A 17208-nucleotide genomic window follows, 5' to 3' on the forward strand; every position below is an offset into this window, starting at 1 on the left:
AACTCTTTCAAACCTATAGTGTTCGTAAGTTAATTACGTACCTTTTAAAATAATAATTTACTTGTAAAGTTCTCGAAACTTTTATACCTTACCAGTGAATGTAGAATAATACATAGCAACATATAATTCGTGTTAAAGTCAATCAGGTCAACTCTTATTTTAAAGAAGTATTTTTTATCCCCTACTGAATTTTGAATTACACCATTTGAGGAATACGTGTTCCGCAATTTGAATTGTGAAATTAATAAAATGTCGATATGTATTAAATTTACGATATTTGCCAACAAGATGATAATTTTCTTTCTAAATACAAAAATAATGTAATTTATAATAACTGTTGGCTTTAATGCTTAATAGAAATCATGATGTACATATAAAGGGTTCACAAACTTACAAATAACCTGTCTTCTTTTCAGTTTGGTACGTCCTTGATATCTTATCCAGAGTTCACGATGAGAGAATTAATTTTGCAGATACAATTCATTTAACATGGACCTTGCCTCACGTCGTTTATAAGCAGATTTTTCACCGCTAAAGTTATGTAATGCTTTTGTAAAAATACTGATGTCTGATTAGAAGTCACTGAAGTTACATGTGTTGTAGTGTTCGAAATCTATCAACGTTCCTTGTCACATATCTTTTGTTTTCCGATTAATAAGGGTAAATCACTATTATGGAGAACAAAGTTTATAGTATACCAACTGCAGCAAACCAACAATATAAACTGTTTCTCACCTTGTCGGTTTACAAAAGTTAAGACGAAGTTTTTGAAATTTCAGGAGGCTCAACAATATGTTAATGCTTTTGTTAAACATAGAATGTGTGAAACAAAGTATTTTAAGGCTATATGTAATACAACTTTTATTTGCGTTATAATAGTTATCGCGTTAATACGGATGTTTGTTGTGACTATTATAAGTGAGAACTTTTTTTATTATTATTAATTGAGGTGATGGTGCAATGGTAGCTTTTCCTCCCTTCTTCTGGTTGAACTGTTATTTGAAAAACATGATGCCAATTTCTCAGAATATCTATAGCCTAATAACACGTAATTACTCAAATAAAATAAATCGCTGCAAACGAAACAATGCACATTACCCAAAGTAACACGTTCTAATGGGATCATGGGATGTTTCTCCTTTTAGAAATTTAGATCTTTTTAAATTATCGGTACAATTTTTTTGATGCTTAAAATTGTGTAGTACAATGTTACCAGGCAAAAATAGCCTAAATTAACCTCAACTGTAAGTGAAATGTTTTATGTATTGCTATATGTCAATTATGGCCTGCTTTGATGTGATACTCTATTAGCACAACACCTGATAGTTTTTAAGTGTTATCAAATAAAGAACGGCAAAATTTACGTGAATAAATTTGTGGTCTCTACACTTATTTAAATACCACAATTCATGACGAAATAAAACTAAATGATCGCGGTAAATCGATACACATTAATGTCTAGTGTACTCTATTCATTGACAAAATTTTTATACTGCACCCAAGAGTTCAGAAGAAATATTTCTGTTTTGCAAGAACAAGTCATAATCCATGTAATCTCGTTTCCAAAAGTCAGGTACATTAATTACTACTTTTGTTCAGTCTATAGTAAATTAGAACTTCTATGAAATTAATCAAATATATCCGACCTTTTTAAATATCAAATAATCAAAGCAGAAATTAGTTGTAGGAAGTTATATCAAATCTGTATTTTGCAATTTCATTTAGACATGTAGTACAACATTACAACATACCTTTCTTAACAACACAATTTTTCAGTTCTGTAGAATATAAATATTAAGCATTCTTACACATTATTAGCACAAGTTTCTTCAAAGATCTTTTAAATTATCATTACTTAGTATGTTATAGGTTAACACTTAATGTACCAAAACGGAAAACCTTAGTCACTTTCAGGATCTTTCCATTTAATAACATTAATAATGACAAAAAGTAGGATAAATGAAATTGGTATTCACCATCACACATTTTACAATTGCAAATAACTTCAATTTTCAATAGCATAGATACACATTTTTTTTAATTAAGTACAAAAAAACATCAGAAGGTATCTGTGCCCTGACCACCACAGTTATTGAAATTCTGAATTTAAGATTGTAAGTCCACAGACACACTGCTGTGCTACTAGAGGGTTACACAAATACAATAGTCCTTAAAGGTTAAAAAGTGCAAAGTTTTATCACTGTTTTTAATTTATGCACAATGACCAGAATCAGTATAACATAAACTGAACAATCAGGAAGAAAAGAATATGTTATCAGAATAGGCACATTCATACTCAACATGCATCACAAGTTTCCACCTGTGAAATTAATTATGTGTAGATCGTACAAAGATGCTTCTATATATTTTTTAATACTGAAAAACAAGTTCAACACACATTGTAAAATTGCCTGTTAACGTATTAAATTCACTCTCTACACCACTGAGCAGTCATTTTCATCTATAAGTAACTAAGTACTTTATACAATAAAAACATTAACTATAATATCAAAATATTATTCACTTTACATTTTAGCAGTTCAAAGGACAATACAAAACATTTTCATTTCCTTTAACTATGAAGGTTTTAGTTCCTAAAGAAAACCTTTTGTAAAATTAGAAGAGCTTTAATATAACTAAAACTCACAAACATTTTAAAGTAATGTAATGATAGAAAATATAGCACATTTTAATTTCTGAATTCAGATATCCATTAATTCATATTTTGCTCTCAACCTACTAAAAAGTCAGTTTCTCTTGCTATATAGCCCTGCTTTAATACACAAATAATTAGTAATAAATTCATTTCTCTTGTACAAGAAACTACCCTTTCTGTTAGTATTAAAATTTTAATACAGTAATTAATTTTTATACTTTATCCAACACTTTGTTTTCAGATACCTGAAATACAACTCTACTTAATATATGGGTCAAATATTTGTAATACTTCAGAAAATAGTTAGATTGGGATAAATATCTTACTTGTATCTGTTGATGAGAAAAGCTACTTGTTGAAACAATGTACATTTGTATAAATTTTCTCTTACGACCTATTTATGCCATCTCAAAACTGTATTTTCTAAAATAGTAAGATGTATCATAAGTTTGTCTTCCATAATTAACTATTTACTCCAAGTTGTATTTCCACAGACTATATAATTGTTTGTGTTCACTGATGTATTTTTAATTCTTAAGAAATAAATATATTCAGAGGTCCACTTGGATATAATATAAGGTGAAGCTTTTATTATTTTACTTACCATCTATAAACGTGTTTACTCTTATAAAAAGAACTAGAAGAGAGCTGAATGAGGTATTTAAGATTGTTATCAAAACTGACAGTGTTGATGCATCATGTTTCTTAATATCTTACAGTAAGAATATTAAGACAAATGGTTTAATTTTTCAATGGTTTAATTCAGTGAACAGGGCAGCCAAAATGAACCAAAAGATCCCTTGTTTTCCTTTAATGTTATTCAACATGCTTTTAAATTGCACAAAAGGCTGTAATGTGCTGTTTCAACAACTGCAATGAAAACTGTACATTTTATGTGGTAAATTCTCTGCTTTAACTGCTGAAATATGGAGCTTACAAATACATACATTTTCTCTCCAGTCTGCACTCTCGTGTATTTTCACCTGCAGTTATCCACAGATTACTTTTATAAATTTCAAAACAAAGGTTTCTTCCTTGTATGTATTTTAAGATGTTCTTCTCAGGTATAACTTCTTATAAAGTGTTTTTTGCAAACTATAATTCTAAGCTTTCATCCTAGAGTGTTTTCTTTCTTCTTATTCTAATTCCTCATTTGCTCTAAATTGTTTTACACACTGTACAGCTGTAAGATTCCTCACAAGTGTGATCTTTGATGATTTTTTAAAGACCCTTTTGTTCTAAATTGTTTTCCACACACTGTACAAGTGTAATGTTCCTCACAACTGTGTGTTTTTTGGTGTTTTTTAAAAGAGTATTTTATTCTAAACTGTTTTCCACACACTGTACAACTGTAAGGTTTCTCACCAGTATGAAGTCTTTGATGATTTTTTAAACCCTCTTTTGTTCTAAATTGTTTTTCACAAACTGTACAACTGTAAGGTTTCTCTCCAGTATGTATTCCTTGATGAGTTACTAATCCACTATTTTTTCTAAATTGTTTTCCACAAACTGTACAAATGTAAGGATTCTCCCCAGTGTGTATTCTTTGATGTATTTTTAAGTCATAATTTGATCTAAGCTTTTTCCCACACATTATACAACTGTAAGGTTTCTCACCAGTGTGTATTCTGTGGTGATTTTTTAAAAAATCTTTTGTTCTAAATCCTCTTCCACACACTGTACAACAGTAAGGCTTCTCCCCAGTGTGAACACTTTGATGTACTTTTAACACACCATATGTTCTATATTGTTTCCCACATACTGTACAACTGTATGGTTTCTCCCCAGTATGTATTGCTTGATGTACTTTCAACACACTACTTCCTCTAAATTGTTTCCCACACACTGTACAACTGTAAGGTTTCTCCCCAGTGTGTATTCTTTGATGTATTGTTAATTCATAATTCCTTCTACATTGTTTCCCACACACAGTACAACTGTAAGGTTTCTCACACGTGTGTGTTCTTTGGTGATTTTTTAAAACATTTTTTGTTCTAAATTGTTTTCCACACAATGTACAACTGTAAGGCTTCTCTCCAGTGTGTATTCTTTGATGTAATTTTAAGTTTCTGTTTGATACTAATGATTTTCCACAAATTCCACAATTGTAAAACTTCTTCCTGGTGTGATTTCTCTTATGTTGTTCTAATGGACTATTTCTCTCATAGTTTTGAACATCAACTACACAATGATATGGTTTCACACCAGGTTGTATCTTCTTTTCTTGTGTTAGTTTATCCAACGTTCTAAATCTTTTTATGTTATTTCCATTTAAAGTTGTTTCTCCACATACTACATTGTTTGGTTTGAAGGATTTTATAACTTCTGTGTAGTAATCTTCTTGTTTTATACCATGGTAATCAGGACACTGACTCACACAATGGATGTTCACACTGGTATTTGTATCTGAAATAAATGTATAAATTATGTCATATAACAGTTAATAAAATATTTTATAAAATTCTAAGTATATATGATATTTTTGTGTGATCAATGCACAAATGAAAATATTAAAGCTAAAACCTGCTGTTTTCAGTTTTATTATTTACAAACATCTCTACCTGAGTCATTTAAAATAATTTGCACAGAACATTCCACTTTCCAAAGGATTTTAGTGGAAAAAATAAAATCACATGCAAATATAAGATTGTAAAATGTTACAACAACAATGCTTCAGCTACTATCTTTCTAAACTACATTTTAAGAGATATTTTTCTAATTTAAATAACTGATTATCATTAAATCTTCAAATGATTAACATGCATAGCTTAGAATGAGATATTTTTTTGCAAGTCCAAGTCAAGTCATTTTGTCCAACTCAGGTCATAATGATAAAATGTTATCATAAGAGTATCCAATAGATCTATAAGGATCTATAAGTCCGCTGTACCTTTGTGTTTGTTTTGCTTTTCTATAATCTTAGCAATAACTTGTTTGAGGGTATCCTTTCTTACATAAATAAATGACATAACCTGGATATCACTGAATCTGATGATGCTGGTTGGTTGGTTTGGTATTTTATGGCACAAAGCAACTAGACTATTTGTGCTAAACATTGGGTAAAAAGTTGAAACTAAAGTAAATTCAGTGAAATTCATAAAAGGAAATTAAGGTGAAACAAAACAGTTTTAAAAATTATAAATAGCATTAAAACCAATATTTACATCCAGTCTTTAGCAGTAAGAGAAAACTACAGTAAAACAAGTTGTAAAGGACTTTCTGTAGCATAATTGTAATTATCATAACTAAGAGGTAAGTTTAAAAACCACCATCAGTCACCTGAAGTTGGCTTTTCCAGTCCTGGTTCTGAGTTATTTGATGTCATGGCCATTTCCAGAAAATTAAGTAATAAAAGTTTTAAAAGACTTGCAGCAAGCTTTTAATTATAATTCACCAGGATGACTAACGGGTAGTTCAAACAGTAGCGTTAGTCACCTGAAGTTTTAAAAGACTTGCAGCAAGCTTTTAATTATAATTCACCAGGATGACTAACGGGTAGTTCAAACAGTAGTGTCAGTCACCTGAAGTTGGTCTTCCAGTCCTAGTTTCGAGTTATTTGATGTTACAGTCATTTTCTAATTTCAAACCAAACTAGATGGACTTTGATTCTTAAAAGGGAATGATATTTAAAAAGGTCTAATGTATAAATTAAAAATCTTAAGTGGCATTAAAAAAGATCAAGAGTCTTTAAAAAACTAAAACTATTTCCAAGGTGGACAGTGTTACCATCATCAATAACACTGTTTAACATTATAGATAACCCTTGGGACAAAACATGTTGAAAATGGTGCCATCGTTGAGAGTCATAACGACAGTAGGATAGTAAAATGTGGTTTATTGTGACCTGAGTGTTACACAGACAACATTCTGGTGCATCGGTCCCATATAAAAGAAAACGACAAGTTAAAAAACTACAACAATGCATAGTTTAGTTAAAACAACTTCCTCTTTCAGATACTTACAGAAGTAAGACGGCCAAAGTCCAATATAGGGTTTTATTTGCAAAAGCTTGTTTTCACGTTGCTCACTCCAAGTCGACTGCCAACTGGCACGGAGCTGAGCCTCAAATACAGGACCACAGTCCATGTATGGAATGGAACAGGCACAGCAGTGATAGTGCCAGAGCAAACAAATGTAGCTGCAGTTTCAGAGAGCTCATTCCTGCAAATACCAACGTGCCCCAATATCCATAAAAACTGGATAAAAGTAGATGTTAAAGAGAAATGGGCCAGTCAGTTTTAAATATCAGCAACAACAGGATGTGAACTAAAGTGAAGTAATTCCAGGACTAGTAGAGAACTAAGCAAGTCAGTATAAACAGTGCAGTTTGAGTACTGCTTAGCTTTTATGTGATCCAGGGCAAGAGAATGGAGTACAGTTCAGCAGTGAACACACAAGGTGTAGAGGGGATTCTGCACACAACCAACAAACCATGGCAGAGCCCACACAGTCACTTCATTTTGAACCATTTACATAAAAAGGAATGGAAGGATGGTTTGAAAGATGTTCAGAAAATATCAGACAGTATTTCCAATCGGGAGTGTCTGCTTTTCTGAGATGACTTAAAGACAGGTCACATTTGGAAACTGTAAGAAGTCATGGTAGGATGGGATGACCAGTGGATACAGAAATGTTATCCAAAGACAGACCCAATTCATCCAACTGCACCTGGATACAAAGGCCAAAAAGAGCAATGGCAGATCATCTGTTCTGAAAAAGTATGGTCCACCAAGGTAGGAAAACAAAACCACAAGTGGAATGCTTTAGTAAGGAACAAAGTTTTGAAGCATATAGTAATGATAGTTGCAAATGGCTGAAGTGCAAAGAAGGTTAATTAGACTCTATATACAAGCTCTGATCTGGGGAAGTGCAGAGCCAAAGTCCTTGAGGATGAATGGGGTCCAGCATCTTTAAGGCCGAGGTCTTGGCAGAGCCACAGACCAGTGATCCATAGGCAAGATTTGATCGAATAAGAGCATGATATATCTGCAGCATAGAACATCGATCTGCTCCCAAGTGGTGGAAGAGATAACACAGAAGATGTTCAGTGCTTTTGTACATTTGAACCACAGTTGGTTGATGTGGTATAAAGGTCAGCTGTCAGCTTATGGTCAAAGATAAGCCCAAAAAACTTTGTCTCAGGGACCACAGGCAACACAACTTCACCAATATGGAATTCAGGATCATGGTGAATACTCTGTTGGCAGCAAAAATGCATGCAAACGGTTTTAGAAGGAGAGAACTTAAAGCTGTGGTCCACTTCAGTAAACAATTGAGGGCAGTCTATAGCTGCCCCTCAATATACCTCATGTTCAATCACTGATATGAGATGTGAAAGTTGTTGACATAGAGCCAGTTTGCAACAGTAGGAGGGAGTTGTTCATAGATGGCATTAATCTTTATACTTAAAAGTGTAACACTCAAAACACAGCCCTAACAGACTCCAAGTTCCTGTAGAAAAGAAAGGGAAAGTGTCAAACCCACACAAACTTGGAATCACCTGTCCATTAAAAAATTTTTAATAAAAATGGGCAAATGGCCATGTAATATATGTATATGGAGGTCTCAAAAATGCCATACCTCCATGTTGTATCATAAGCCTACTCAATGTCAAAGAATAGTGATACAAGATGTTGTTTGTCTCTGAGTGATGTTTCAAGTTGAATCAGGTGGTCCATGGTGGAGCGCTGTCATCAGAACCCACACTGGGTGAGCGAGAGGGGTTGTATGATTCGAGTAACCAATAACCACCCAATTTAAGGCGTTACAGAGACAGCTTGTCAAAGCAACTGCACGGTAGTTTGAAGGAATCTTGTAATCCTTCCCAGGCTAATAGAAAGACAGGACAATAGCCTGGCACCAGGTATAAAAAAAACATTCTCTTGTCAGATCCGGTTAAAACAATCAGAAGAATAGCAAGAAAAGAAGGAGATAGATGGTGCAGCATTTCATAGTGTACATCATCAGGTCCTACCAATGTACTGCCAGACCGATGAAGGTCCAGTTTGAGTTCCAGCAGTGTATAAGGATGATTATTGTAATAGAGACAATCACCTCAAAAGGAAAAAGATGATCACTCTGTCCAAATCTTGATGGCTAAGAAAAGGGAGGAAGAAGCAGAAGTGCTAGATACCTGGCAAAAGCTTACACCTAGAGTATTGGCAATGCTCCTGGTATCAGATACTTCCTGACCATTAGAGATCAAGATCAAGAGGGAAACAGAACTATATTGCCCACTGGCCTTTCAAATCTTGTCCCATATGACATTGGAACTGGTGGTAGAAGATATGCTGGATGTGAACCCAAGATTCCTTCTGGCTATGACGTCTTACCCACTAAGCATGTGCAGGGGCCTGCTGGAAAGAAATGATTTGTGAGAGTCTTGGATACCTACAAAAGTGTCCCAGGCCCATTTTTGATCTTTCTGTACCATGTGGAAAATGTGTCAAAGTTTTAGGAATACAGTGAGTAGCTAGTCAGAATACAGTCAGTTACTGCTGCCACACTCGTCTATTGATGGCAGGATCAAGTTCTGTGAAGGCAGTAAAAGAGGGCCAGTTTACTTTATCAACTTCCACCGGGGCACACGGGTCGGGTGGCATAACCCATAGCCAGTCTCTCTCAAAATTATAAGGAAATGATCACCGCCTAGTGAATTATTGTCAACCCTCCATCAAAAATGGGATAATGGTGATGGGGAGCAAACTGAGAAATCAATAGCAGTAAAGGACTGACTAAGTGCATGAAAATAAGTAGAAGAACCAGTATTGAAAAGAGAAAGGTTGTGATCAGAGAGCATACTCTCTACAGATCAACCCCTCCTATCAATATCAGCAATTCCCCAGAGGGGATAATGTCCATTAAAGTTCCCCAGGATTAAAAAGAGAGATGGCAACTGCTAAACAAAAGCATCAAGGTCTGATTGACCATAGGTCTCTCCAGGTGACAGGTAGAAAGAACAAACAGTGATGGTATGATCCAAGGAAAGACGGATGGCTACAGCCTCCATCTAGGGTGTGTCGAATAGCAAAGACAGGGAGGGAACATGCTGATCAACCAACAGTGCCACTCGTCCATCACACAGCCTGTCATTTCTGTACAAAGAAAACCGCCGAAAGGTGACTGTATCGGCATGTTTCAGAAATGTTTCCTGTTAGGAACGACATACAGGATAGTAGAAAGCAATCAGTGTTTTGATGTCATCCTGATTAGAATGTAAACCTCGACAGTTCCATTGTATCAAGGTGGCCATTTTTATTTATGTGTAGGCAAACAGGGTGGAAAACCCTTCTGTTTATAACCACATCTTTTTTCTTTACTGTCTTTATTCCAGAGAGGTCTATCGACTTCCATGGATCATGCCCTGGGTCGAATTGGGCAGGCCTTTGCTGTTAGAAGAGGATTTCAGTGACTGAGGACATGAATGAATGATTGTTTTGCATCTTGGGGTTGGAGAAGAAGATGTACCCAAGAAAATGCCTAAACCAAAGGAAGTGATCTTGGGATTCACTGGAATGTATGTTAGGGACAGAAATGGGTGTTGAAGTTGATTTATTAACTTTTTTAACCATGGAGGTGAAAAGACTTTTCATTTTGTTTGAGAACAATTCTTTTGGAGGCACAGAGAGATCCTACTGCACCACCACTGTAGTAGTGGAATGAAGTGCAACATATTAGTCCAAGATGAAGTGGTGGACAGCAACTTTCAAGCCTCAGGCTAAGTAATATTATGAATTGTTTTCAAATCATGCACCACTTTTTCTTCTAACCATTTAGAGCAACAATGAAAGTTGGACAGGTGAGAGCCATTGCAATAGAGGCAATGAGAGTCTGTTTCTAACTGATAGGCATTGTGGTCCTTGCCAACTAATGAGCACACATCAAGGAACCCGACATGACGTCTTCGAGTGACTGAGCTGCTGACACTAGAAACATCTGAGAGGGTTTGGAATGTATGGTCATACCCTCCAATTAGGATAACCTGCCTTGATGGTGGCAGGTGGACGTGGTGACATAAATGTGAGAATGAGGACATTGGTCGGCATTGTAATTCCATATTTGTGAACGGAGATATGTGTCACTGCAGAAACTCCTTGGGTGGAGAAACCAGCGATAATCTCCGACTCTGGGATGTTCTTCAAATTCCTCTCAACAATAACTCCTTGTGATGAATTCAAAGTACTATGAGGTGTAACCTCAATAGGTATATCCCCAATCTCCATTAAATGCAAGAGGAGTCACTGTGTTAAGAAGTAGATGTTTCCACCAACATGTCACCAGATAAGAGCTTCTTTACTGACTTTGGAGAGCCAGCAAGTCTCTTTAGTCCTTTCTGAATGAAAAAGAGAGACATTTGCCCAAAATGTTTATCTGAAAGAGAATGAAGTGTAAGAAAATGAGGTACAACAGGTGTTACAGATGTTGAAGATTATTACTCAGAATCTTCAAGACGTGGTCATTTACCTACGGACTGTTTTTCACTGTGTTATTTAAGTTTTTATTTTGAGGATCCATAATAAAGAAAGGGAAATTTCGGTGCCCACTGACCCCACTCACCATGAAGCCCTATGAAGGGATGCAGTACAATGCAAAACAAAGACACCGCAGCAACTCCAGGATTTTGTGAGCACTATACCCAAACAACAGCATTAAACACAATGTCCACAACACCTGTTGAGAACATAAAACACTGGTACTTGGTTGATCCTAGCCCAAGTGGACTAGCCGAATGATCCAAGAGGGGCCACCCCAAGGTTGCCCGTCTACAGAAATTCAAGGCCAAAGTGCTGTGTTAGGGTCGGACTCCTCAACCACCATGATAATCTCCGCCCTTTCATGGGTCACCACACATGTCAAACTTGTTGGTGGATGTTTATATCCCAGAGGAGGTAAACTGAAAGAACAGAACCTTTCCTGGGAGGTCCCCTCACCACGTACGGGTCTGATGTTTCACTAACACAAACTGATGGTACACTATTAGTGTCTCATATGCAATATGTAAATCCAGTTTAATTACACAATGTGTTTAAGTACAAAGTACAAAGGACCAGCTACAATATAAGGTCCCCAATCAGTGTGTTTTTGTGCCTTGTGTATATTATGAGCAGCTGAGTTGTGGGTGAAGACTGTTTGTTATTAGTATTCTGAACCCCCAACACCAGGATTATAAAAGCTCACTGATACATATGCATTTATAGCAAATTATTGCTCACCTAGATCCATGACCTTCTGAGTTCATGTAAATATGGAGTATTGTGTCCATGACATCCTTTTCGCAAACTATGTTCATTAAAATTTAAGATTGTATTTTTTTTCCCGCATTACAAAAAAGTTATTTCAGTTGAGATGCAAGTCGAGTCATAAGTTGTATTGGGCAAATTATTTCATTTTGTCTCAGTCTCAAATCAGAAAAATTATGACTTGATCCCAATTCATATATGTCTTAATTCTTCAACTCACTGTTAACATAACTATATACATTCATAAATGTCAAGATTTAGACTTTATTATTTGTTGATACATCACTTATTCACTTATGAAGTTTAGGTACTTTCACTCTGTTAGGAAGTTGCTTGGTTGCTGTTTTCACCATGTAAATTAACAGACTGAGGATATGGGATGATCTAAAGAAATAAATGATAGAAATAGATCCTCTGTATTTGTTGAAACAATCTACTGATATGGATCCCAACCATTAATTAAAAACCTTATTTATAAATAATCAGGAAGATAAACACAGGTCAGTTAAAGTTTCTTTCTGTTTCATTTTATACAAATAATTACAAACTTCAAATTTTTTGTCTTCAATAAAATACCAAGACAATAATCAACTCTATCAAGCCAGTATCAAAGAACTTTAGTTGTAAAAAAATACTTGTACTTACCATGTGTACTTTCTGATGTAGATTCTGTTATTTCTTTAAATTCAGTTTTTGTTTTCACATTCATAACATTTTTGTCTGAACTATATAAATTGTCATCACTACTGTCACTGAACTTTGAAATAATACCTTCTTCTAACAAGTCACCAGACTGTTCTGTTTTCTCCTGGACAAATACAATCTAATATTAAACAGCTAGTGGTATCATTACACATAGTCTCTATGGTTTACCAGTTCAAAATAATATAATTAACCAACCTAATGCTTGGAACTTAATTATATGTGTAAACAGTACTAAGAACCATTTAAATACTTACCTTTTTTAAAATGGTATGACTTTAGATGATTAAATTTTTTTGTATCTGAAATTTAAATAAAATAACTTCAGATACATTACATACCTATGTACACCATTAAGAGCTAGAAGGAGTCACCCAGTGGAGCAGCAACCAGTGAAAGACTGCATCTTTCTGAAGAAGAGAATACCTTATGGGTTTTTAATGTTAAAGTGATAATAGACCAAAAATCATGAAAGTGGTTACATGTTTTCAAGGTGGGTGAAATGTTAGAATGTACAATGTGAATAAGGTTTCAAATCATTTCACTTTAGTTATATACAACAGGTTAATACTATAACAATAAGCAAGAGGAGCCCTCATATATATTCTGAGGTAAATCCAAATGTTGTTCAGCTAGGCTTAACAACAGGGGACTGGCTACTCAACAGATATCATACATGGTTGTAATGTACTACACCTCCAGCCATATATCTCAAGTTAAGTTTGTACCCAATTGGTTGTTTATTGGATGAAATACACCACTTGTAAATGAATCTCCCCATATCCACTTCTCCAGCAGCTTGGGACTGAGAGGTCATTGTTCTTTTGGGCTTCACTTTAAGAATGACAGTAAATGATATATGTTAAAACACATAAGTATGAGTGAACCATTATCATCAGGCACAATCATCTGGAAATGGATCATTATAAGAAGATAGCATAATGGTTAACATGACTAAAGACATCAAAGTATGAGCTAGGATTGAGTGAATAATTACATTTCATTCTGTCTGCTTTCTGTTTTTTTGTAAAAATTGTTGAAATGCCAAGACAGTTATACAGATATATGGTGTTGAAGTTTTTAAGGGAGCCCCATCTCAATAGTTGGCACCAAGCAAGAGCAGATCAGCTTTAGATTTCTGTACTTCCCTGCTTGATGTAGATTTTCAATAAACAATTCCTATGAGGTAAGGATAACCATTTGGTGAGATCTAGTGACACCAAATACAAAGAATTTAATGTTTGTTCTACATGTTAGGTGGGTAATTAGCTTGAGTTATTTATTAGTTTTCCCCAACTTTTCGAATATTTGTTTTTTTTCTCAGGATCTGTATAAGAGGCTTAGGTCAATCCACTAGAGCCTAAGGTAAACTAGAAAGACAGTAACACTAGAGTATATAAAACCATCTAGTAATACATGAAACTGGAGTTGAATGGATTAGGTGCAATTCATAGATAATTCTGAGAGATCTTAGTCAGTTTTGAAAGATAGCAAGACAGACTGTGACAGGATTGATCTGATAAGAGGCTATGTTACAAAGCATTTCTTTGGAGCTCACAAAATATGCCAAATGATTGACTGATGAATTGAACCTCTGAAATTGGATGAAGATAAGTCCTAAAAACATGGGGTATACAATAAATGAAACAAGCATGAATAGAGTTCATGAGATGGAACAGTTTGAGCAGGATAGCCTGAACTGTACATAAAATGGAATCAGAAATAGAAGAATAGCATAATAAAAAAAATTGAAACAGAATAAAAACAACAGATGATCACTGAATGTAATATCTTTGCAAAATGGAGGGTTACGGAAAAAATTAATCAGACCAAATACAGAACAAAACCTGCAAAAGTATGGGTATCACAGGCAAAGGGTAAAAGTATCTAAAAGAAATAGAATTATTGATAAGTTGTAGCCATTGAACATTTTATTTTATTTATTCAATGTGATAAAGAGCACAAACAAGGAATGGGATGACTACATAAAATAAAGTTCTAATTAGGTGGACAGAACAAAAGTGCACCAAAGACAAAGGAATGTAGCAGTAAATAAACAAATCCAATTGATCAAACTAACTAAACACCTAAAAGAACTAAAAAAGAAACAAGTCTGAAAATAGGCAGTACTAGGGAAAAATGAACATATGATCATACACAAATACTCACAGGGAATACAACCCATGAAGCTTGTGTTACTCTCCTGTTGTTGGAGAAATATAGCATCATGATGATTACCTTGGAAGTCCTATAAATGGAAGTTTATTAATTTATTTTTCTGGTAGGTGCACAAACTTCCATGGCAGTTGTATGAGTGTTTGTAACTCACAGTGAAAGTATACCAACTTTATACACACCTGTTGACATTTTTCTGAAATAAAATGAGAATAAGCATATTCTGAAATAGGAAGTACATGTATAAATTATCTGAAAAAAACTGATGATGTGTGTGTATATCTATATATACACTTGAATAACCAAAAAATCATTAATTACTTCATTAATACCACATAATTGCATTATAATTCTTCAAGTTTAACAGCTATGTTGTATTTGTATCCAAAAAAAAAAAATCTTGAACAAGCTAAAAGAGGAAATTATTGTTTTTGGAAAAGGCTGAGAAAAATCACTAAACGAATATTCTGAGCTTCTGACTGGTTATTCACATGTCATACATGTAGAAGTGTATATTAGAAACCATTTCCAAAAGTGGAAAAAAGAAACCAGTGGGAGAGCACCATGTTTGATTCACTGAGTAAAGTGATCGCTCAGCAAACAGAAAAGCTAAAAGATTTCATTCTATATTCTAGTTTGTCAATATTGTTAATTTGAGTTCCTAATTTCTACAAAACTGTGGACTTTGTGTCATAACATGGTCTATGGTATAGCAAAATATATCTGTAACAAAGGTTTTAATTAACCCATTGATTAACTGAATATGAATACCACTAATAAACCAACAAGAATTAGATTCATTTAGAAACAAACCTACAACAAGTTAAAACACAGATGTGGTAAACAAAGTGTGTAATCTTATAACAAAAGACAATACACAAACACAAATGGAAGTGGTCAGAGCCAATCACATGTCCCAGATAACAGTTCACAATATAATCCAGAAAGATCTCTACTGAAACAGCAACACAGCTCACATGTTAAACAAACAGTTTCCCTAACATCCATTTTCCTATCACATAACTCATGTAGCAGCAGAATGAAGTGGATATTTATACTATTCCTTTACAAGATGTATCAGTTATCAGATGTATGTCCAACTAAAACTGCTAAAAATATTGGTAGGTGTAGGTTTAATATAACATACTAAACTACTGTAAATATTATGAATCAATAAACACAAATTAAGAGAACTTTCAGAATCAGATGAAAAATCCAAAATTGTAAGTTCTATTTTGCACAGCTGACAAAGTTTATACAAGTAATTAGTAAAATGTTTACAATACATCCTATGTAATGATTAAAAATGATACAATGATGAACCAGCAAATATTACTGTTGCAAGAAGAGGTGTAATGAGTTTATTTATGGCAATGTAGGAAACTTGCAATGAATTTCTTCAGCTTATGACTACAAACATTTTATTACCAATTAGTTTCAAGAAAATGTCAGAAAAGGTAAAAAAGAAACAATTACACCTACATATTATATTCAATAACAGAATGATAAAAGTTTCAATCTAAAAATTACCTCAGTTTTCACTATTGATCCATCAAAGTTATCTTCTTTCTCCTCTTTATCATATCAACCTTCAAAACAGTTTGAAGAGATTTTTCTTCCACGTTAATCAGCTTTTCCTGCAGCAAGAGATATAAACAATGTAAATTTCTCTATAACAAGACACAATGTAATTTGTGCACCACTTATCATAATAAAAAACAGTAGTGTATTTAGTTGAAAAAGCCTCTTCCATAATTCCTTCCTTAATATACTGGTGCATAAAAAAATTAACTTTCAGGATAGGGCAGGATCTGAGAATATATATGCACATTGTCAGTTGTATACTCCACAATGGTAGCTAAACATTCCAGAGTCAAAGAGCAAAGTATCTGTATCTGGTATCAGAAAGTTTCCAATGGAGAACAATAGTTATTAAGTTATAAAAAAATTTGGACTTGAAATACAGACCAACCAAAACTGATAAGTCTTGCAAATTGATGCAAACAGTCAATTCAGTAGAAACACATGAAAAAGCAAACAGAAGGAGATTGTAAAAAGATGTCAAATTATGCAGATTGTGAATGATGCCTCACTTGAAGAAGGATAAAATTCTAAGATAACTAATGCATTACTTGGAAACTTGTTAAACATGATACATTGTATCTAGGAAATTCAGAATTTTGTGTCATGTAATGACTAACAAAAAATAATTATTATGATTCAGAGGTAATTATATAGCTTCAAATTACCAGTAGATAACAAGAAATAGAGAAATATTTTAACTGATAAAATCACATATATGCTCTTTACTAACAGTACATAGTGCATTAATCCTCCATCTCAGTTAGTGGAACCCTCACTTCACACTTCAAATGTCTCAGGCTTAACCCCACTTACAAGAGATGGTACAGAATACAAATGAGAAAGTGTCAATAG

General features: G+C 34.1%; 1 protein-coding gene across 1 annotated transcript in view; it reads right to left on the reverse strand.

The window, feature by feature from the left end:
- Positions 1–15853, reverse strand: part of LOC143236472 (uncharacterized) — a 32062-nt gene extending 16209 nt beyond the window's left edge. The window contains exons 1-3 of the mRNA XM_076474758.1: positions 14767–15853; positions 12541–12703; positions 3855–5062 (exon numbers count right to left, since the gene is read on the reverse strand). Of these exons, the coding sequence (XP_076330873.1) occupies positions 3855–5062; positions 12541–12703; positions 14767–14826 (1431 nt within the window). The 5' untranslated portion in view covers positions 14827–15853. The remainder of the gene's footprint in view (positions 1–3854; positions 5063–12540; positions 12704–14766) is intronic.
- Positions 15854–17208: the final 1355 nt, after the last annotated feature.

This window comes from Tachypleus tridentatus, chromosome 13 (genome assembly GCF_004210375.1).
Source record: "Tachypleus tridentatus isolate NWPU-2018 chromosome 13, ASM421037v1, whole genome shotgun sequence".
Taxonomy (NCBI): Eukaryota; Metazoa; Arthropoda; class Merostomata; order Xiphosura; family Limulidae; genus Tachypleus; species Tachypleus tridentatus.